Below are 23363 nucleotides of genomic sequence, written 5' to 3'. Positions count from 1 at the left end.
TTCATTTTTAAGTCTACTTAATCCTTTCATATATTTAAAAACTGATTCAAACTCCACGTCCATGAAGCCCATTCAGGCTATGTTATTCTTCATCATTCACCTTGGTTTTTATCTGAAATCCTGATATTTGCTAGAACACAATGTTGAACTGTAGGAGATAATGAGTATATTAGAGATCCCAAATACTGAGAGTACAAGGTATGGAATATCCCTTTCCTACTATACCTATACAACACCACGCACATAGATGTCCAATAGACAGTCACTGATAACTTAGAATCCCATATTTTTGACATTTAATACTATTATATATTCCCCAATTCTGTTAGTGGTTAGCCAGCGGAGAAACCCAGACTAAACAGGTCACATAGCCTGCCTGTGAAGGCATCAACTGCTTTGTGGAAAGGTAAAGCAGGCTTCTTGCTTACAATTCAGGGAGCGTTTTACCCTGTACCTGTTGCTGTCCTCTGAAGAAGTACCAGGAAATTCACAATGGGCTTTCATGTGGTAGGAGCTACTTGTATTTTCTATATTAGAACACTTAAAATAGAATATGGGAGATGTGCTCATTTGAAAATTAACCCAAATACAAACTAGAATCTTTGAGGTCATACATACATCCAAGTAGATCGACTAACATTCCTCTGCTGCCACCTTAAGGGCAGGAAAGATTACTACAATTTTATTTTTTTTAAAAAAAAAAGTCCAAGGTCCTCCCAACTCCCCCTAAGTCCAGGAAGGTGAGGGAGGGAGTGGGGGTATGGGTGGAAGGGAGGGGAGGGGAGGGAGAGGAGGAGGGGAGGAGATGGAAATTTTTAATAAAAAAATGAGGGAAAAAAGAGTAATTTACAAAAAAAAAACAAAACCAAAAACATTGATCTAACATCTATGTCTTAGGCTCTGTGATACAGCACACCATTTAGTTGGTCAAATCAGTCCTAAGAACTGTGACAGAAAAGATCACTGCGGAGAGAATTCTGGCTTCATCCTGGAGCTAGGGAACAAAGAAGTCAGCAGCAGATTTAAAATGAAGACACTCTCGATGGCGCAGGAAAAGGCTTTCTGAACAGAACACTGCTAGCACAGGCACTATGATCAACAGTTAACACGTGGAACCTCACGAAACTGAAAAGCTTCTGCATAGCAAAGGACACGTCATATAGACAGCCTATAGAACGGGAAGAAATTTTCACCAACTATATATCTGAGAGAGGACTAATATCCAAAATGCATAAAGAACTCAAGAAACTAGATATCAAGGAAACGAATAACACGATATAAACAGAGAATTCTCAATAGAGGAAATTCAAATGACTGAGAAACACTTAAAGAAATGTTCAACATCCCTAGCCGTATAAAATGTAACTATATGATATGCACAGTATCTGATATATGACTCCTGTGAAAGGGTCACTTGACACCCCCCCCAAAGTGGTTGTGACCCACAGGTTGAGAATGAGAACTACTGGGTCAGAGGAACCCGAGGATCTCATTGGGAAAGGAAACTAAGATAGTTGTGGATGCATGGTGGGCCGGAATGGGAAGATCAAGCGGGGAGGGGGAGGGGGATGGGGTCTGTGGGAGGAAACACAGGAAGAGACATCTAAAATTAAGGGCCATTTGAGGGATAGTATGAAAACCTAATACAGTAGAAACTCCTTAAAATATACACATATATGAAGGTGATCTAAGTGAAACCATCAAATAATGGGGAAAGAGAGCCAACTGGCCATCTCTTGTCACCAAATGAAACTTCCAGTACTGGAACTGGGTTACATCTAATTGAGTTGTTGATCAATGGGGCCCCCGGGAATCTCCAAACAAACCAGGCTATAGCCAAGACAGGCTGTTCTCTACAAGACTTCCGTGTAATTATTTTGGATAAAGCTAGCCGGTGGCTGTGACCTGGGTGGCGGGACGCAGCCCCGCCGCTTCACACTACACACCACTACTGAAGACAATACTCACACAACTTATTGAAGACAGAGATGTCAAGCTGGTGTCTACAGTGGAGCCTTTTCTTCTATGTTTCAGCATCTTTGGTACAAGAACATATTCTGCACATGCTCAAAAGAGAAGCTTAAACACCAAGCCAGCCCAAAACCATTATCTACAATGGTGTACTTCCTGAAAAATTAGCTAAGGCAATGATGGCACAAAGCTTATGGGAGTAACCAACCAATAACTGATTTGACCTAAGGCCCACTCTACAAAGTAGAACCTATACCCAACACTGCTTGGTGATTATCAAGAACCTGAGACTAGATAGCCCAGGAACCTATGGTAAAACCAAATAATAATGGTCTACAAAAGAAAAAAAAGTAGTGATAAAATGACTCCTAATGATATTCTGCTATATCCATAGATCATTGCCTTATTCAGCCATCATCAGGAAAGTTTCTTGCTGCAGCAGATGGGAACAAATATAGAGACCCACAGCCAGACACTGTGCAGAAAGTGAGACACCTTAGAACACTCAAGTCCTAAATGAGATCTCGCCATCAAATTCCCTCCCTTCAGAGCTCAGGGAACCCTGAAAGAAGAGGAGGTGGAAAGACAGTAAGAGCCAGAGGGGATGGAGGACACCAGGAGAACAAGGCTATCTACATCAACTGAGCAAAACTCACATGAGCTCACAGAGACTGAAGCTGCAAGCACAGGGCCTACACGGGTCTGCACCAGGTTCTCTGCATATATATTATAGCTTTCAGTTTAGCGTTTTTATGGGGTTCCTGAGTATGTGAACGAGTGGATCTCAGCCTTCTCTTGGACTCTCTTTATTTTGGTGGTTTGTTTTGTTCAACTCCAATGTGATAGTTTTTGGTTTCTCTTATTTTATTTTTTAAGAATGAATGAATGAAAGGTCAACAATTGAACTGTCACTTACACCTGCTGGGAGAGGAAAAACCAGTTTTCTCCAATAGAGTGACAGTGGGTATATCAATCACTCTAGGGTAGGGCTCATATTAAGGAGTATTTGACTAACATAAAATAGACTCTACAGTTTTTGTGTGTAACTTTGGTTACAGTTTAGTATGTTTTAATTCTTTTTGTGTTTGGTTTTGTTGTGGTATTGGGTTATGGTTTAGAAAGAACTTAAAAGTTGGGTGGGCTGGGAGGGAGAAAGGATCTGGAAGGACTTGGAGGAGGGGAAGAATACAGTCAAAATATATTTAAATTTAAAAACTATTTTCTTTTGTTAACTTTCTTTTTATTTATTCTCTGTGTCTTTCACATCATGCATCTCAATCCGGTTCATTTCCCCGTCCCTTTGTATCCACCCTCTTCCCTTGCAACCTCCTCCCCAACAGAAAAAAATTTAAGAGAAAAAAGAAAAGAAGGAAAAATCTCAGCGTGGAAGCAGAAGTGTGACACACTGAGTCATACAGTAACCCCTTTTATCCATATGTCTTTACTTGCAAGTGTTCATTGGTCTGGTTCGAGACCTCTGATTTCTGCTACACTATCATGCTGGGCCCTCTCTGAAATGCCTCTTAAATATCCTGTTGTTGCCCTGTTGTTGTGAAGATCCTGCAGCTTTGGGTTTGCAAGATTTGCCCCTTTATGTGGCCCCCACTGATCATAGATGGGGCCAACTCATAACCCTGGTTCCAGGCCTGGGCAATTACAGGGTTGGTCAGCTTGCTAACTCTCCTCCCACCCCACCCCAACCCCATCCTCACCACAGGGTGAGCTCTTCAACACAGCCCCAACAAAGAGCAAGGGGAGGGGCCAGTTCTGCTTTCAAGCCGGCAGGGTAGGTGCTCCCATACCTGGACCATCAGGGCCAGCTCTACTGTGATGCCCAGGAAAGGTGAAAGGGCCACTCTCCTGAGTGCTGTGTGCTGTAGCTGGTGTGGGGCAGGGACAATTCTCCTACTCTTATGACCTCAGAGCCATCTCTCCCACCCACCACAGTTGCAGGGGTGGTGGGGGCAGACATACTCCTCTGCCCAAACCATCATATGGCAGATGAGAGGCAGAGCCAGATCTCCCATGCTCATGTTCTTAGGCTGGTTCACCCTTAGCCCATCAATAGGGTCAGTTCTGCTGCACCAGGTAAGGTGCAGGGTAATCTTCCTGAGTGTTACAGGTGGTAAGGGCTAAAAATTATTTTAAATAATAAAATATAAGAAAAAACTATGAAATGCTAGAAAGAGAGAGAGAGAGAGAGAGAGAGAGAGAGAGAGAGAGAGAGAGAGAGAGAGAGAGAGAGGTGGATGGATGGATGAATGGATGAAGGAGTTCTTATAACATGAACAGGACATTGGTAAAGCCTTTACAGGGATGGGGAGGCTCTGCACAGACAATTAGAAAGAGGTTGATGAAGGCAGAATATGCTCAGGAAATGTCAGTTTTTCACTTGGGCAAAGTAATGGTCTAAGCAAAGACATAAACTATAAGCAGAAGAGAAGGATGGGATAAAGACGACTGGGAGAAAAGTTCTAGATAAGTAGAATTTAAAGAAACTGATGAGGACTAGGTACAGTGGTATGCACTTGGGACTCAGGCAGGAAGATCACTAATTTTAGACCAGTTTGGCATATATGGTGGGACCCCATCTTAACAAACAAACAAAGTGAAGTAAAAATGGAAAAGGAACTAAAGAGTAATTACTTTGCAGAACTAAACGATCAATCAGCATGGCTTTAAAATTGCCTGGCTTGCATCATTTTCAACTTTGTCCAGAAAATGGTCCTCTGAGCATAAAGATTAACTAGAAAATTTCTTGCCTTACATACAGAAAAAAATATTTATTTTCATTTAGGATTCATTATGGATCAAGCTATGGTTATGAGCAAGTTCGTATCTAGTAGTAAGTCAACAGCCTATTTACACAGACTTCAAATCATGAGCGTCTTCATTTTGTTTAAAGGTCGGCCAAATTGCAATCTACCCAGCTTCTCTTGGTAACTGCCCTAACTACAGGACAGTGATTTTCATTTAGTTAAAATTCATATTACATAATATTTAAAACAAATAAAAAGATAAACAATACAACTAATACCTGTGTATCATTAGCACCCAACTTAGGAATAAAGACACAATATTAATTTCATCTTTAAAAGATAAGAGCTTTCCTGGATCTTGAATTTTTTAATTAGCTTGTACTATCTTGAATCTTGGGTTTGTTCCTTACATATTTATGCCTGTTCAAATTAATTAAGAATGTGAAGAAATGCTTATTCTAAGCCAGTAATCTTAAATACCTGCATCTTAACCTTACCACCTGCATTTTCTCCTCTTCCACTCACACCATTAAAACAACCAAGTTAACTTCCCAAAAAACTACAAGGACGAGGAGGACCAGCATGAAAACATGTATCTAAAATGTTAATTGTCATAACAATTGAAAGCATGAATCTAAGATGTCAATTGTCATAGCAATTGGAAGCATGAATCTGTAAGACCACAAATTTGAACCCATTCCATCTTGACTTAAGAGTTCAAACCTATTCTTTTTTTATTTAAAATATGATTTATTACTCAAATTGTCCTGTTTTCCTCTATCCTTAGATGACAATATTTTTACAATCTGAAAAGAATATTTTACTGATATAATATTTCAGCTAATCTTACTTTGGCATCAATGAGACAGCTCGGTGGGAAATGTCTGTGTGTGCAATGCTGGAATCTGACCATTATCAGCATATGAAGATGGCCAAAAGTAGGTCCCTCAAAGTTGTCCTCCACACTACACTGATCTGCTATGGCCTACAAATCCCCTGATCACATTACAGACACATACAACAAAAATGTTTTCACTTTTTAAAAAATAAATCTCATTGCCATTAAATTATCTGGCATCCCTTAGAAGGCAGTACTTCAAAATGAAGTTACAAATAGGTAACTAACGGGGACCTGAAGGAGCATGGAGCACAAAATAATATACACAAATCCATAGCACATCAAGCTATGTTATGAGATATAGGATTGATTGCTTGTTACCCTATTTTTATAACACCTCTACCATATAGATGAAAATCCTGATTTGGATACACACAATACAAGCCACAACCACAATTGAAATATTTGATGTTGCTCTTCTGTATTAAACATTTTAACATATAAGATTGTTAAAACATTTGAGAAAACAGCACGGGGGCTGGAGAGAAGGCTCAGAGGTTAAGAGCGCTGCTTGCTCTTCCAAAGGTCCTGAGTTCAATTCCCAGCAACCACATGGTGGCTCACAACCATCTGTAATGGGGTCTGGTGCCCTCTTCTGGCCTGCAGGCATACACACAGACAGAATATTGTATACATAATAAATAAATAAATATTAAAAAAAAAAAGAAAACAGCACACATTAGGGGTACAACTTCTATCTTTGAACTTGTACTCAGGAGAATCACACATGAGAATCAGGAGCTCAATTGTAGCCCTGAGTAATTAATAGCTGACATCCAAGGCAGGCTAGATAATGAACAAGAACTTAAAGAAATGTGTGAAAATATGAAAAACAAAACTATGAACTACAACACACATACACAGCACTCTTACTTGAAAAGTAGGTTCACATATTGATCACAGAGCACCTGACATTTAACTCAACAATGGACCACTACGAGATGTTGGGCATCCATTCTATACATTGCAGCAGAGAAATACCTATCAACCATGCAAAGCTGAAACAGAAGATGACTAGAAGCCACAGATGGAATATAAGCACTGTCTCATAAACTTCAGTAAATGGCTTTGACAAAATACAGCTTCTTCAGTTCCTGCTTCAAATGTTTCAAAATACAAACTACAAACACAATTGAAGATTTTCACCATCACACTTGGGTGAACATGGTAAATAATTTTCATCCTTCAAGAATACAATAAAAAGGTGTTGAAACAAGCCTATTCTTGATCCTCAAGGCTAGATAACTGGATGTTTGATCTAAGGTGAGGTTACTAGGTGGTCTTGATCCTCAAGGCCAGATAACTGGATGTTTTGTTCCTTGTATCCTGGTAAGGAAGTCTTTTGCTCTTCCCTTTTGCTTGGGGTATATAAAGGCTATGAGAAATAAATTTGGGTGGTTACAGTATTCACTGGATGCCCTCCCAACCCTATTTTCTGTCTCTTGTCTATTTTTTTCTTTAATCTTCACGCCCCCTTTCAGGCACATTTGAACAGATCAGCTGGTTTCTGACACTAAGAAGTTAATTGTCATTACAATTGAAAGCATGAATCTAATATGTCAATTGTCATAATAATTGTTAGCACGGATTCTGCCATCCCACCACAGCACTGATGCCTTACCCTCAGCCATCCTGAGCAGCCCTCAGTGCCCAGAATGAGAATGCTAGCAACCTATGGTGGAAGCTTGACTCAATTCTTGGAACACACGGGCAACTTACGGTGCCTTTGATTTCTATGGATAAATAGCAAGGACTCAACTGTGGGTCAAATCATGCCAGGGGAGCTACCTCAGACACATCTTGTTAAACACCTGTGCAAAAGGCTTTTGGTGGCTTCAACAAACCGATGGCCACTCTTCTCGTCATTTCTCAGTAAACAACAGAAACCATTTTATGAGATTATGATGAAGAACATGGAAAATGAATTGGTAGATGAGAAAAAAGTCAAGGCACGGCATCTCGGCCACTACTACATGTAGGTCTGAAGAAAGAACTACTTTATAAGAAGGAAATTAACCATAAAAACATGGTTGATATGAGCTCTGAGTGGCAGGTATTAGGTGGCTGCTCCCCCATCTGAAGTGACTGAGGAATTGGGATATTGTCAGAAGAATTTCTGCTGTGCTGGGGAATAGAGTCTTGTCTTTTAAACAAGTGTGTACTCAAAAGGAAGAGAAGGAGGAGGAATTTTTTAAGTCTCTACTCTTGATGCATTATGTGATGTGTTAAAGTACTGCATGAAAAAAATGTCCTTGTTTCTGAAAAAGTGCAATTTTATTCTGATAGCAATGCTTAACAACAGGAATGGCAAAAGATAATAGACATTTTAATTTAAGACCCAAGTCTCATCATATTAATTCTTAGCAGACACCATCCAGGTCTTCCTTCCCAGAACTGTTCACTGGAGCTAAACAACATTAATGTTTTTAAACAGCTTTACAGAGTCAGGATTCATTTGTACATGAAGTATACTGTTCAACTGTTTTCAGTACATTCACTTATGCAGACATTCCTATAACCGATCTCAAAGCACGTTCATCTTCCTCACAAACAAAAACAGAGTGTTCCTGAAGTAAGGATGTGCCCTACAAGAGTCAATCACTAGTTTGTTGCCTCCAACTATCCAAGTGCTGAGTTTCTAGGATTCTCTCCTCAAGAAAGAAAGAGCACATAAAGGGTCCCCAATGAAAGAGGCTGCACCAAGCAAGACTGCCAATGAAGGCAAAACAGCCTTTACTAACAAAGTGTCTTCTGGGAACTCAAGAAGAAAAGGCAGCATCTGCCTCCAAACCATAAACTCTCAAGTCAGAGGCTACTGCAAGTGGTGACTTCAAGTTGAAGCCAATGCTCACTTACTATTATGAACTTCTTAGGGTACCTAAGAATTACATTCAGTCTACTTGCCTGTACCTTCTAAATGAAACAACAAAGCCTAGATGACATCACATCTATTTATAACGTGATTACAGAAATGTTTCAAGCCTGCTGATGAGAACAACTGCTCGGAAGGGGGGGGGGGGATATTCCAAAATATCACTGCTCACTGACACTGTACTTAGTAACCCAAGAGATGGGGTGGAGATCCGTGAGATTCAAGTTTTATGCATACTGACGTAGTATCTACTCTGCAGCCCAAGCATGGGTCGCAGTAATTTTGACTGTTCAGTCTCATTAGCTAAGAAGTGGATTTTGTAAGACTATATGTGACAGATAACTCTCCTCCATCATCAGGTCATCATTTGGTGGGCTTTCTGAGATGCAGCAGGGTTTGGAGAGAGATGGGAAGGTGGCTTGGGGTGGAGCTTCCACCCAAACATTCCAGATTCTTTGGGTATATGCATGCCAGGGCCTAGGGGTAGAGGTTCCAACAGAACATCCCAGACTCTTCTTTGGGTATATGGATGTTAGCAGCTAGGGTGAAGCTTCCAGCAGAACATCCCAGACCCTTCAGCTATATGGATGCCAGGGGCTGGGGTGGAGCTTCTACCAGAACACTTATGAGGCCAGCCTGGGCAACATATAGACTATGTCTTCTAAAAATAGGCAGACCAATCTGGGTGGAAAAAAAGAGAAAAATCATACAGAGGAGCAGTACGATGCTGCAGGCCACTCTATTTATATGATGTCTTCAGCCTGGTACAGTGAAGCTCATTATTCTGCCACCTCAGGACTGGGGCCCAAGCAAAGGATCACTATCTTCTTTCTTGTTGGTGTCGGGCTAATGGCTGATCAGGATGACAGTTATTGAAGATGGGGATGGCTGGGGCTATTTCTTAAAGCACGACAATAAAAGTCGCCATACTGACTGATCCTTGTTTGGCTGGAACCTCAGTTCACCCATGCAAGATTCAGAAAACCCCATCCCCCCTCTCTCCAGACCCTACCCACTCAGAGAGCCTCTGAACAAAGGAAAGGAAGGGCCACAAAAAGTCCAGTTTCATATTCTTGGTGGAGGGCAGCTTCCTCCCCTGTAGTTGACAGCCACGCAACTCCCTGCCTAAAGTAGTCAGCTTTTGCCCATATTTGGGTACAAGCCCAGCTTTTGGCAGACACATCATCACTCCTCACCTACAACCTATATAATCTGCCTGCTTTAGTTCAGGTACGGGGCTTCTCCAGTCTCCATCTCTGGGACTAGAGAACCAGCCCAGGAGTTGTCTTGCTTAAATAAACCTGTTGCTAAACTTCTTAAATTTGGCTTGATTTGGCCTATTGTGTTGGTGAACAAACCTATTATGGGGTGCAAAAAAAAACCTATTAATTTTTCCTCCTTCCTTTCTTTCTTTTTTGCATTTGTTTTTTTGAGACAGGGTTTCTCTGTGTTTCTACTGTCCTGAAACTTGCTTTGTAGACCAGGCTGGCCTTGAACTCAAAGAAACCTGACTCTCCCTCCTGAGTGCTGAAATTAAAGGTATGAACCATAACTGCCTGTCCCTCCTTTCTTTTGAATTTTTTGAGATGGGTTTTGTTTTTTTGTTTTTTGTTTTTTTGTTTTTTTGTTTTTTCGAGACAGGGTTTCTCTGTGGCTTTAAAGCCTGTCCTGGAACTAGCTCTTGTAGACCAGGCTGGTCTCGAACTCACAGAGATCCGCCTGCCTCTGCCTCCCGAGTGCTGGGATTAAAGGCGTGCGCCACCACCGCCCGGCTTGAGATGGGTTTTGAAACAGGTCCAAGCTGGCCTCAAAGTTGTGCCAGTCCTCCTGCCTCAGATGATTCAATGCTATGCTAGTCCTAATTCTGACCCTTGCTTTCACAGAAAATTTCTGGGTAGCCTGAGATGCTGTCAGATGGTATTTTATTTTCAATGTACAATTTGCCTACTACCATATATACTTTGTTTTCTTCTTGTTCAGTATTCAATAAGAAAAGAAAGATTGAATCAATAAATAAAAAATAGGTTCAACTTTGCTACAGACTTTCAGATAAGGAAAACATTTTAGAGCAAAAATGGAGACAGATTAGGAGACTATAAAAATGTTCTTTAAATGACAGCTGTCATAGCTTAGAGACAGTTTTAAGTGTTTTAAAAATGATGGATTAATTATTTAAGTTTCTAATATTCCAAAGATGGTGTCACATTAATCTGCTTACAGCTTCACATTAGCTGGAGTAACTACATAGCTTAAAGAGACTCCAAAGGATTCAAGAAGATTGGTATGTGGGTATATGACTCAAACAGTAGGATCATACCCTGAGAAACAAAGCAGAGGTGAATATAATGTGGGCTATTTGGAGGAACAAGCAATTTTATCCTCTTGTGGAGACAATTTATAGCCATTTCTATTAAAAAAAAAAAAGGAGGAGGAGAAAGGAAGGAGGAAGGAATATACAATTCAGGGCTGGTTAGAGGGGAGGAAAAAGCTACCGGGGAAACATAAGAAGAGAAAAGGCAGGCAAAGACAGTCACTATCAGACTCTAATATTAGCCATGGGAATTATTTATATTCGGTTGCTAAGGAAAACTTGGAGCTTTGGAAAATGAACTTGACCACTACATGACTGTGACAGCTGCTACTTGGCCCTGGTATTCCCGCAGAGCTATCTGCCAACTGTTGGCAATTTGCCATTTCTGTCCTGTAGTCTGCCAGTCAAATCATCTGGCCCGTTAGAACCAGATGTCCCTTCTGTTTTCTATAGTACCCAGGTCAACCCAAAAATTGGAGGACAGTGAGCTGTATTCTGGACTGTAGATCAAGACAGGCTGGCCCTGGAATCAAACTTAAATTCTGAATGTGGATTATTTTAATTAAAAAGTAGTAATACTTCAGTAGACAAGAAAAGGAAGTCTAGCCAATGATAAGTGAAAGACTCTATGATCTTAGGGCTTCAACATTTCCTTCCATTAAAGTAAGGAACCTATCCTATCCCTTTCCATCATGTAAAGAAAATAACAGCTGTATGCACTAGAGCTTTTTCTGGGAAGGGGGATTAGTAAATCCAAGGTCATGCTCTCTCTAAAAATAATAAATTGTATTATGTATTTTGTTGTGAAATGTGTATTCAAAACCATAAATTAAGCTGGGTATAGCAGCTCACACCTGTAAATCCAGTTCTGAGACAGGCTGCCTAGGCTCCAGAATGAGACCTTGTCTTAAGAAAACAAAACAAGCTGGGTGGTGGTGGCACACGCCTTTAATCTCAGAACTCAGGAGGCAGAGGCAGATGGATCTCTGTGAGCTGTATGAGGTCAGCCTGGTCTAAAAAGTGAGTTCTAGGACAGCCAGGGGCTACACAAAGAAAAAACGAAAACAAAGCAAAACACAATTGGCCAGGCCTGTAGTTCCAGCTACTCAAGAGGTGAGGTATGGAGATCCTCAAGTTCTGCCAGGGCTACAGAGCAAGTTCAAGCTCCTGTCCCTACCCCACTGTTTTAAAAAATAAAGCTAACAAATGGACTAGAGAAAGTAATTCAGTTGTAGAGTACATTTACCTAGAAACAACAAGGCCAGACCCTCGGTTCAATCTCTAGTAACACACAGACACACACGAGTTCTGAAAACCTTGACTGGCTATTGCAATTACTATTGGATGGACACAGCCATTGCCGCATGTTAGCATCACAAGGGAGACTGGTTCCTGAGCAATTTTTTTCAATTGTTCTTCCTCCTTCCATTTCATTATAACAGTAATACCTTTTAATTCCAGAAAAGTAGGGGAATTAGCCAGAATTCCCCCACCCAAAAAACAAGGGTTAACATTCTTTATCTGTTTATCTGGTATCCTAATGTGTCCTTTGCTCCTAGCTTTGCTCACTTAACACTATGTCAGGGGTCAGCTGAGTCCAGAACTGGTGACAAGGATAAAGCTGAAAATATCCATGGCTAGTCCTAAACACACTTTCTCAAAATGAAACCTCTGAGGAGAGCCCACTGTGCAAAGTGTGCTAAGTCCCACTCCCCAGTCTAAGTCCTTCAATTACAAGGCAAAAGGAGATTATTTCTGAGCACTGGCTTTCTTCTGCTTAGATCTTGCTGTGGCCAGTTTCTAATACCAATTTATCCCAGTGCTGCTAATTGTTTCAATTGGACCTGTAAATGAGGGAGTCAAGGCTTCCATCACGGTTTCCTAGCAGGAGTCAAAACACTTCCACAATGAGCTGATTACAGAGAAAGCTGAAGCTTCAAAGGAGAAGAATTACCACTCAGCATGCTCTTTCAAAAGAAAAATTTAGCTGTTTCAAAACATCTGATTTTTTTCCCCTTTAGTTTATGCTTATCTGGAGGGAGAAACTAAATGGCTTTAATTCTGGAAACGCTTAAATGATATGTTTTATGTGATCAAGTCATTCCTCTGCTGAAAATCCTACTATGCTATTTCACAGCTCTGAGGTCAGATCAACTTTTTAACATACCACAGACAAAAACTAACTTGATTTGGCTTCTGCCTACTTCTCTAGCTCCACAATTTCCAAAGACTACCCAGTGGAACATAAATTTGGGAGTTTCCGTAAGGTAAAAACAACCCAATTGGGTACATGCTACATTCTACGCATTCCCAAACTCCACTTTCAACCACACTCTTTCCAGATGACCACAGAAGGCTTTTTGAGTGAGCCTGTTTAACTTAGCTTAATCCACTATTTCCCAATTAATTTGGCTATACCCCACGCCCTTCATCTAAATCTGTTTTCATTAAAAACAAAAACTTTTAGAAATACTACAGTGTCCTTGCCTTTCCTCAGCTTCAGGAATAGAAAGGAATAAAATTCATGAATTTCTTATGTTTTCTCTAAAATATCACCTTCTCCTATTTATCAATTTCCAGTTGCCTCTAGTCACCCACCTCACAAGTTCCTACACAGTCTGATTTAGATTTCCCTCCTCCACGGCCTCACAGAAATTGATGCATTTTCTTTATTAATGTGTATATGTGTGTGTCTGTGTATGGATACGTGTACGTGAGAGCACGTGAGTGCAGGTACCCTTAGAATTCAAAAAAAGACATCAGATTCCATAGAGCCGGCCACATAGGAGGTTATAAGCTGCTAGATGTGGGTGCTGGGAATCAAATGTGAGAAGAATGGATCAAATCAAGAAGAGAAAGTGCTCTTAACTGCTGAGTCATCTCTTCAGTCCCAATTTGTGTATTTCTTTTTCATGTCGCTTAAAAATTACACAATACTTACTCAATTTGCTTGGTTGTCTCCTCCAATAGGCTTCCAATACTCAGGACGAGGAAACAGGTTTTTTCCCCCATCTGACGTTGTAATTTTAATCTTTGAAAAACATATGGCAGTCTTTGATAAATGGCTGTTAAGATTCTCTGCCTAGATGAGTCTCCATTGAACAAGATTCTATGTACTTGTAACACCATATGTTTGTGCCAGGACCCAAGCTTTCAAGAGCAAAGACCTGGCTTCTGTGTTAAATTCTTGACTTAGGATTCCAAATTCTATGGATAGCAGTTTTCTCTAGCTACCTCTGTCCCTGCCCAGATCTTGACTAGACCCTCCTCCTTTCCATTCTCTGAGGCAGGGTTTACAGTGAACACTTCTCATGAACTGGATAGCCCTTCGTTACAAGTCCCAGCTGAGTATGTCCGACATCACGTATGACAGTAAAAGCTGAGCTTCCCATCCACAGTGCTACATATAAATACAACAGTATTGGCCACCAATTCTGACAACCTGAGTTCAAGTGCCAGGACCCACATGGTGGAAGCAGAGAGACAAGTTGTCCATCCGGCCCCCACATATGTGCATGACATGATCTGCTCCTCCCTCCAAATCACTGAGTAATACATACACTTTTAGTGCATTCACTTTCCTCCACCTCGAACATCATTATCCCAGTGCAAGCCCAATCTTTCGTATCATTTCTATGACAGTCTTTCCTCCTCCACAGTCTCCTTACTAGTCTACCCATTCTTTCCCTATCTAATAACTTCAGGTGGAATTTAGAAGCCAGAACTTTAAAAAAAAGGGGGGGGGGGGAGATTCATATACTTTAAGATTCAAATTGTCTAGTGGCATATTGCCTACAAAATCCACTACTAGGTATGTAGCGTAGAAATATGTCCACATAAAAATGCACACACAAATGTTTATAGTAATATTATTAATAATAGCCAACAGATAGAAACAATCTATACGTGATTAACTTATGAATAGAAAAACAATATCCAATGGTGGACTATAAAAAGGAATAAATAAGTCCTCATACCTGCCTCAACGTAAATTCACTTTGAAAATATACTGGAAAGAGGTTAGTCAACAACCCCCATCTTGTTTCCATTTATATGAAAGGTTGAAAATAAGAAATACAGGAAGATAGGAAATATATTGGGGGGATGTAAAGAGATGAGGGAAATAGGTACAGGATTTCTCTTACAGGAATAAGAATGTTCAAACTTCACAGTGCTAATAGTCGTACTAGTCCACATTCTAAAAACCAGTCTTTGGATTGAAAGGTGGCTTGGTGGTTAAGAGCATTTGTTGCTCTTACAGAGGGCCCAGGTTCAGTTCTCAGCACTGACGTGGTGGCTCACAATGATCTGTAAGTCCAGTTCCAAGTATCTAATGCCCTTTTTGTGATTTCCACAGGCACCAGGCATGCACATGGTACGTGTACATGCATGCAAAACAGTCACAAATAAAATAAATCTAAAAATAAAATAAATCAATGTCTTACTACTTTAAACGTGTGGGTTGTATGGTATAAGAATTATATCTCTATAAAGCTACTGGAAAAATTCTTCTACTGGTCCATTATAGTTCAGAGCCTATAAATCCCAAATGCTCATCACTGGCTGGAAGACACAGACATGGTGCAGCTACTTTCCACCCTCTCCACAAGCCTCATCTTAAACCACTCTTCCCTCAATGTTTCATTTAGATATAAAACCTTCATAGTGACTCCACTTAACACTGACTGTCTTTTCAATTGCCATAACTGGCTTAGAAAGTTTGTTCCCCAGCGGCTGGAGAGAAGAGATTAAGTGCATGTGTTGTTTTTGTAGAAGATCCAGGTTTAGTTCCCAGTACTCATATGGTGGCTCACAACCATCCATCCCTTCAGTTCTAGGGTATCCAACACCCTCTTCTGACTTACCTCGGCACCAGCCACACATACAGTACACACATGCAGGCAAAACACTCATTCACTAAAATAAGACACATCTTTAAAGAAAAGTTCTTCCCCTAGCTGCTACTCATCCTGTAGACCTCAGTCTAAGCATCACACTCTCATGAGAGTCACCTGGGTCCCCCAGAAGAGTTCCTCTTCTGTAACACACTGTTTATAACTCACGCTGCCTATTTATGATACAGGTTGAGCTTCTCCTAACCAAACTTCTGGGGACTAGAAGCATATTAGATTTTGAATTTTTTTCATATTTTGAGATATTTTCATAAACATAACAAGGTATTATGGATAAGAAATCCATATCTACACATAAGATTCATTTAAGCTTCATATGTAACCCCCACAACCTGTTCCTATACTGAAGACTTGGTCTCCAGCTAGTAGGCCCAACAATTGAGCACTGACCAGATCACGACAGCTCATGGACAGGCATTTTACAACATTCAGAGGTGAGGCTTTATTGGTGGGATTGATCACTGGAGCTGCCTGTCTTGTTCCAGACATGAGCAGCTTTGCTCATCCACACTTCAACAGTGATGTTCTGCCTCACCACAGGCCCAGGAACAGTAAGCCAGCTGGCCATGAACTTCATCTCTTAAGTCGTGAACAAAATAAACCTTCCTCCTGTTAAAGAATTTCTCTCAGGGAGGCTGGAGAGATGGCTCAGAGGTTTGCCTGCTCTTCCAAAGGTCCTGAGTTCAATTCCCAGCAACCACATGGTGGCTCACAACCATCTGTAATGGGGTCTTGTGCCCTCTTCTGGCCTGCAGTCATACACACAGACAGAATATTGTATATACAATAAACAAACAAACAAACAAACAAATAAATAAATAAATAAGAATTTCTCTCAGATGTTTGTCACAGTGTCCAAAACTATCTCGTGTAATTTTTTTTTTTTAGTAATTTTGTATGTGAAGTCAGGAATGGTAGCATATGCCATCCTAGACTGAAGGAGGCTGAGGAGACAGGAGGGCTGACATAAGTTCAAGGCAAACCTGGGCTATATAGTAAATATTAGGCCTGCCAGGAGGACTTGATCTCCAAGAAACAAACCAAAACCAATTTTGAGTATGTGTGTAATTTGGAACACTTTCTATTTTCAGATTAATGATGCTCAATTGTATATGTCACAGATGTAATTATTGCTAGCACTTGTAATTTTTATCAGCACATATGTTTCCTGTAGGTTCACATCAGATTTGTCTAGTTCGCCTATGTACTACTTAGGCTTAATGTGATTCCTGGAAACAGCAGCAATCAAGATTGAAAAGAGTGAAAGTCAGTACAAAACAAATGACTAGCAGCTCTTTACAAGAGCCACTCTACTTCCCTCGTGCCATTCATTACGTGCATGACTGTTCTGCCTGCATGTATGTGAGTGTGCAATGCATATGATATGCCTGGGTGCCTGTGGAAGTCACAAGATGGCCACAGATCTCCTGGGACTGGAGTTACAATGATTGGAAGTTATCATGTGAATGCTAAGAATAGAACCTGCATCCTCCATGAGAGCAACAAGAGCTGAGCCACCTCTCCAGCCCCACTTCATGCCCTTCTTAAAGGCAGTAAAATGCACTCTTGATACAGCATACTTACAGTTCACTAATGTCTCAGCTTAGTCCTTTTAATTCTTTTGCTTGGTTCTTCATTTGCTTTATGTAGACAGAGTCTCACTGTGTATCCCCAGCTGGCATGAAACTCACAGAGATCCACCTGCTTTTTGCCTCCTGAGTGCTGGGATTAAAGGTGTGTACCACTCATGCCCAGTTAGTCCTTTGTTTTTATAGCTGCTGCTTCTTAAGGAAATGTACCTCGGTCACCCTATTTATTAAATTCCAGGTGTTCAGTGCATACCTGTGGCCTGACAAAACAACTAAAGCAGAATCAAAATCTGTAGCAAACGCTGTCTTACCCATTGCAGTGCCTCTGTGATTCTCTAATTGACACAGCAATTCAACAAGCCTGAAAACAAACATCTTGTTCCAGCTTTCCAAGGATCATAATCTTAATAAATTTAATTTGTTTTATTTCTCTCAGCTAGGAAACAGTTTGTGTGGGAGGTGTGGGTGTATGTATTTGTGTGAGTATGTACATGCTTACACGCAGCTGTGTGGGGGATGGTGGCTTCCTTAACTGCTTCTTTACTTTCACTGAACCAGGAGGTCATGGACTGACTACACTGCCAGCCAGGGAAGCTCCCAGACTGCCTACTTCTGTCTCCTCCAAGTAGAGGTCACAGATGTGAGATGCATGCCTGCTATTACTTGGCTGCTGCTGCTGAGAATGTATGTCCCCATACTTGAAAACACTTTATCAACTGAGTCATCTCTCCTGACCTAAGAAATACTTTGGAGAGTGACTTCTTGGCTACAGAAAAGACTGCTCTTAAATTTAGTTTCTCACATGAAACTAATGGTACTTCTTTGTGTACTAGTAAAAATGTACAAGCATTACACATTTAAGACTGACTTATTAATGTTTACTTGGCCAGAAGCCAATTAGAAGAGGATAACTGGGGGCTAGGGAAATGATTCCGCTCTTAAGAACACTTGCTGCTCCTCCAGAGGACCTAAATTTGGGTCCCAGCAGCCATATCAGGAGGTTCACAACCTCCTCTAACTCCAACTCCAAGAGATCTGACACCTTCATCTGGTTTCCAAAGGTACCAGCAACACAAATGAGATGCATGTGCACACGCACACACACAATGCACTCATACATACACACAAATAAAAATGTCTTCTTAAAAAGAAAGGAGGACCACTACTGACTCAGAAACCCATTAGTCCATAAAACTGATTTTCTTATAATTTTATGCAAAGAAAAGAATAGAAAAATACTATTTTTCAATACACTTAACTTCCCCCCTCCTTTCTCAAAATGTGTGCTTTAGGTTGTCTTCACAATAAGCAAATAACCAAAAAGTTTGGTACTGTATCTTTTAGACAGCATTTCCTGGTTTCTCACAAACACATACACACTGAGAAATAGAAAAATATCTTTTTGGATACTGAAAATAAACTAAAAATCTAAATCTCAATAAAGGTTTGTCTCATTTTCTAGTTTTAGAAAGTGACACCAAAGCCTCAGTCTTCCGTGCACACTGGATCTCAGCAGTTTTTCATTTTGTCGCACTGCCTGCAATCTCTTAACTCTAGCAAACACACAGTTCTGCTCTTCTTCATTCAGATCTGTCTCATGCTGATCTACATCTGCTCTCGCAGACTCTCTAAAACCACTGCAGTGTAGCAAAGCATGGTAGCAACCACCTGAGACTCAAAACTAATGCAAGAAGATCAAAAGCTCGAAGCCAGCCTGAGGAGCACAGCAAATCTCAACTGCAGACAGCAGGTCTCAATCCCGCATCACCATAAACGTTCATTTCCTTCCCAGGTAATATTCTCACATGTATAAAACTATACACCCGGCTCTGCTTCTTTGAGATTTTTTTCACAGTATTACTCTGCTGCACAGAGCGATCACAGAAAACTCAAAACAAAATGAAGGATCTTTCTTTCTCTTTGCTTTAAGCTCCACATCACAAAAGGCAAATATATACCTGGCAATTATCATAAGACAAATAGAAAAAGGTCTGACTACATACAGAACATAATACTAAATAGTCAGAAATAAGACCTCCACCACAAAAAAACCTTCCAACGTAAGACATAACAGTAAAATCAAGCTCTATTTGAGCGTGGGTCAAGGACTTCATACCCACTTCTCTGTCTCTCATCTCAGAGCAGAGCCCTGCAAATGCATCAGGAGCCTCATACCTCCTCTTCTCCCGGGCTTCCCCAGAGGAGTCTGTTCCGGTGAAGGAGAATGCTGTGGCAGCAGGAACCCCATTGGCAGTGCTTGGTGCAGGGCGATTGGTGATCACACACAGAGGACTAGAAGAGACACCATCTGTTGTTTTCTCTGCTGCTGAGTCAGCCTGGGACTTGTAAGGAGTCCTGAGATCAAGAAAGACAGGAGCAAAAGGAAAATGGTCAGGCATGATATCAACAACACACTGGCACAGAGAAAGGAAAGGCATAGATCTAATGAGAATCTCCTTGCTCAGATTTTGTTTGTTGGTTTGTTAATTCTGAGCTCTTAAATATTGGAACAGTATGATTATACACTTCATCTGACATCTTCTGCTGAGGACTTACATTTTATAGGATTATTTTTGCATGAGATTAAAAAACAAACAAAAATCAGCTGTGGCACAGGGCAAGATAGTGACATATGCAAGTGTCCTAAATGACTCATTGCCACCTGACCTCCCTCCACACATGCACAAAGAGACAGGATCTCACTACAGGTGAAAAAAGACACTTAAATCACTTACGATATTAGTCTCCACCTGTCCCTCAATTCTTGGCAGGGAAAGTCTTTGTGGCAATCCTCAACCTAGATTTGATGATCATCTTCTTGAATTATCCATTTGAAATTAGTCTATAACCTCAGTCTATTTGGTTCTCTCTCACCTAGTCCAGCAACTGCAGTCTTTTTCCATTTAGACAAGTGCTTAATTCTCTACATTCATAGCTGCCTAAGTAAGAAACTGAATCAGAAATCGAGCAGGATTCTATATGTAACCTTAACTACCGACTGCAAAAGCAAGCTGTTTAATTAAAGCCATTTATGTGAAAATAAGATCTTTGTTTCTTAACAAAGAGGAGCAACCACTGGCTCTCCACCCAAAAAGCTATCATTTGTGATGTCACAGCTTGTTGCTGGGGTAACAGAGATCCAAAATTGATACTTGCAGAGATGGGAAAAGCAATGAAAAGCATGAACGTTAAAAATCTGTTTTTCACCTACTCACAATTTATTATCAGAAATGTTTACAAGTAGCTACCAGCAACCTTCCAAATATATTAGGATAAATGTAAAAAAGATAATCAAATCATAAAGTCTAAACATGGCATTAAGAAACACATAAAAATAACACTTTTGAAGCTAAAAGCTATATCTAAAACACATAAGCTACTTCTCTAGAAGCAATTAATAACTCAGATAAGGTGATAATGTATATTCATTTTCTTATCTGAAAAGTTAGAGATAATTTCTCAGATTTATTAGTATACAGGAAGTACTAATAAAATTAGCCAGAATCATAGCCATAAGAAATATGGTGCCAACCTGAAAATAGTGTAAGCACCTCTAACTCTCAACTACTAGGAAGTTGGAGAAGGAAAATTCCATGAACTCAAGATTTGAGACCAGTTTGGGAAACAGACTCCATCTCCTCTCCAAAAAGCAAACAAACAAGCAACAGATACAAAAAAGCCTTAAGTAAGATACTTAACAAAAGCTTGATGAGTCTCTTCTTGGGTTAATAATACATTCTGGCTTCTCTGCAATTTCTTTGTTTTTAAGTTTTATTTATAGGTATGTATTGCTCAATGTATAAGGGAAGAGGTCAAAGGTTAATCTGTGGCACTAACTCTCTCCTACCTCCTTTATATGGATTCTGGGGCTCAAACTCAGGTTGCCAGGCCTGTGTCCCAAGTACCTTTACCTGCTGAGCCATCTTGCCAGCCTTGCAATTTCTTAGGCTGTTGAAATGCCAGAGACTTTATTTTATTGTTAATAAAACTTTACTATTATTTTGAAACATGTTATAACTTTCTAAATAGACTTTCAATGGTAGCCAGGAAAGCTCTACAGCAGGGTCAGAAACCACACAGAGGAACCACATGGTGCTAATAATCAACCAACTTAAAGATCTGAGCCTTCACCATAACACAGGGAAAATAATGCTGCATCATGCAGAATTCTCATGATGATGAAACAAAATAATGTCTGTATAACTCCTAAATAATACCCAATAAAATATGAACTCAGTGTAAACAAACACGACAAAATAGGTAGGTTTTTCACAAATTAATTTGGATATAAAACCTGCTTCAGTTCTTCAATGGCTTTGTGAGCTTGGGCATATGATTAAGCCTTTGATTTGCTTTCCTCATCTAAAAACTGGACTATAATGTTTAATATACCAGGGAGCTGCTTATAAAATAACATATGAGCAGTCAAGGCAGACGTTACCTGACTAATAATCATTGTCCCTGACCTTCCTAACAGGTGCCCTACATATTTTTTAAATTATCTTTTCTTGAGATTCTAATTTTTTTACATTTATTTATCTGTGGTGTGTGGGGTGTGGGGTTTGTATGCATGCAGATGTGTTCACAGAGGTCAGAAGATGATTTCCAGTGGTCAGTTCTTTCCTTTGACCATGTGAGATCCAGGGATGAAATTAAATCGTCAGGCTTGAATGTAAGTTCCTCTACCCAAGGAGCCATCTTTCCAACCCTGTGTGCTCTTTATTTCTTAAGGCAACAATGTACCTACCCCAAATCAACATCTTCTAAGGTCTGCCAGATGTTGAAAATACCCCATGAGACACAGATCTAGTGCTTCTGAAAAAAGTATTAAAGGTCTCTCTTTGCCTGCTTCCCCCTTGCCTATCCACAATGCAGCCACCATGGCTAGAACTCCAGCAGTTATTCCAGATTGTGAGGCAAACCTTGGATAGAATCCATGGTGTAAAGAAAAAGAACTGGATCTTTTAATGACTTTGGAGCTATTGTGCTGGCCTTGTTTCTGGACTTTCTTACAAGAAAAAGAAACCGTCTCATACTTAAAGCAGTATTACAGGGATTTACTGCTGCGTGTGAATAAACCAATCCCAGCCTATAAATCCCTTCTATACAGAAACTAGTCCAGTTCCTGTCACAAGACAGGATTCAACAAAACAGTCTCCAGTTTCAGCTATGTTGTTTCCTCAGTGCTGAAAGTTAAATCCAAGGCCTTAGACACGCTAAGCAAGTGCTAAACGCTAAGTTAAGCTTCCATCCTCCTGTCTGGATTCTTCATCTTTAGTGATAATATACAGAATATCAATATAGCTGTATGATTATAGGAATCCAATTAATTTCTACACAACTATACAGTGTTACTATTAGAGTCATAAGTCTGAAATCTATATAATTATAACAGTATTAATGATAATTCATTATAAAATAGTTCTTTTTAACCAAATTAATGGTGACTATTTGTTTCAGGGAAAGAAATCTATTAAACTGGCAAACATCAATCAAACACCATCATAATTGATATTCTGGCAACAACATTATCATCATTTCTATTTATTTTTAATTTTCATTCTGCAAAAACAAGACCCATAAAACCATATGGCAAAACAAAAACAGCCTCCAACATGCAGGAAACGGTAAAAATCCTGTAGTGCAAGGAGCAGCTAACAGCTGGAGAAATGTTCTGGTTAAGAGCACTTGATGGTCATGCAGAGGACCCAGTTTCCATTCCTAGCAACCACTACAGGTGGCTCACAACCACCTGAAAACTCAGTTCCAGGAGCTCTGATGTCCTTTTCTAGCCTCAGCAGACATTGCACACATGTGGTACACTTACAGACAAGTGAGCAAAGACACATACACAGCAGTTTAGTACGTATGTGAGGGTGTCAACTGGGTGTGGTGGTTCACGTCTTTAACCACAACACTTAGGAGGCAAATCTCTCAGTTCAAGGCCAGCCTGGTTTACACAGTGAAGTCAAGTCAGCCAGGCCTACATTGTGAGACACTGTCTCAAAACAATCAAAACAAAAAGAAACTGAAGTCCCGCTGTGCTTTCA

The 23363-nt window shown here is 40.3% G+C and overlaps 1 protein-coding gene across 7 annotated transcripts in view; it reads right to left on the bottom strand.

The window, feature by feature from the left end:
• The window catches only part of Ppp1r12b (protein phosphatase 1 regulatory subunit 12B), a 215516-nt gene that overhangs the window by 108893 nt on the left and 83260 nt on the right, over window positions 1–23363 (bottom strand). For 5 of the 7 annotated variants that reach the window (XM_038348745.2, XM_038348737.2, XM_038348746.1 and 2 more), the window contains one exon: window positions 19489–19668. In XM_038348745.2, the coding sequence (XP_038204673.1) occupies window positions 19489–19668 (180 nt within the window). Of the gene's footprint in view, window positions 1–19488; window positions 19669–20048; window positions 20071–23363 lie in introns of those variants that run through there. The other 2 variants (XM_038348741.2, XM_038348740.1) reach the window with 2 other exon arrangements.

This window comes from Arvicola amphibius, chromosome 12 (genome assembly GCF_903992535.2).
Source record: "Arvicola amphibius chromosome 12, mArvAmp1.2, whole genome shotgun sequence".
NCBI lineage: Eukaryota > Metazoa > Chordata > Mammalia > Rodentia > Cricetidae > Arvicola > Arvicola amphibius.
The sequence above is the reverse complement of the archived record's forward strand: the minus strand, read 5'-3'. Positions and strand labels throughout refer to the sequence as shown.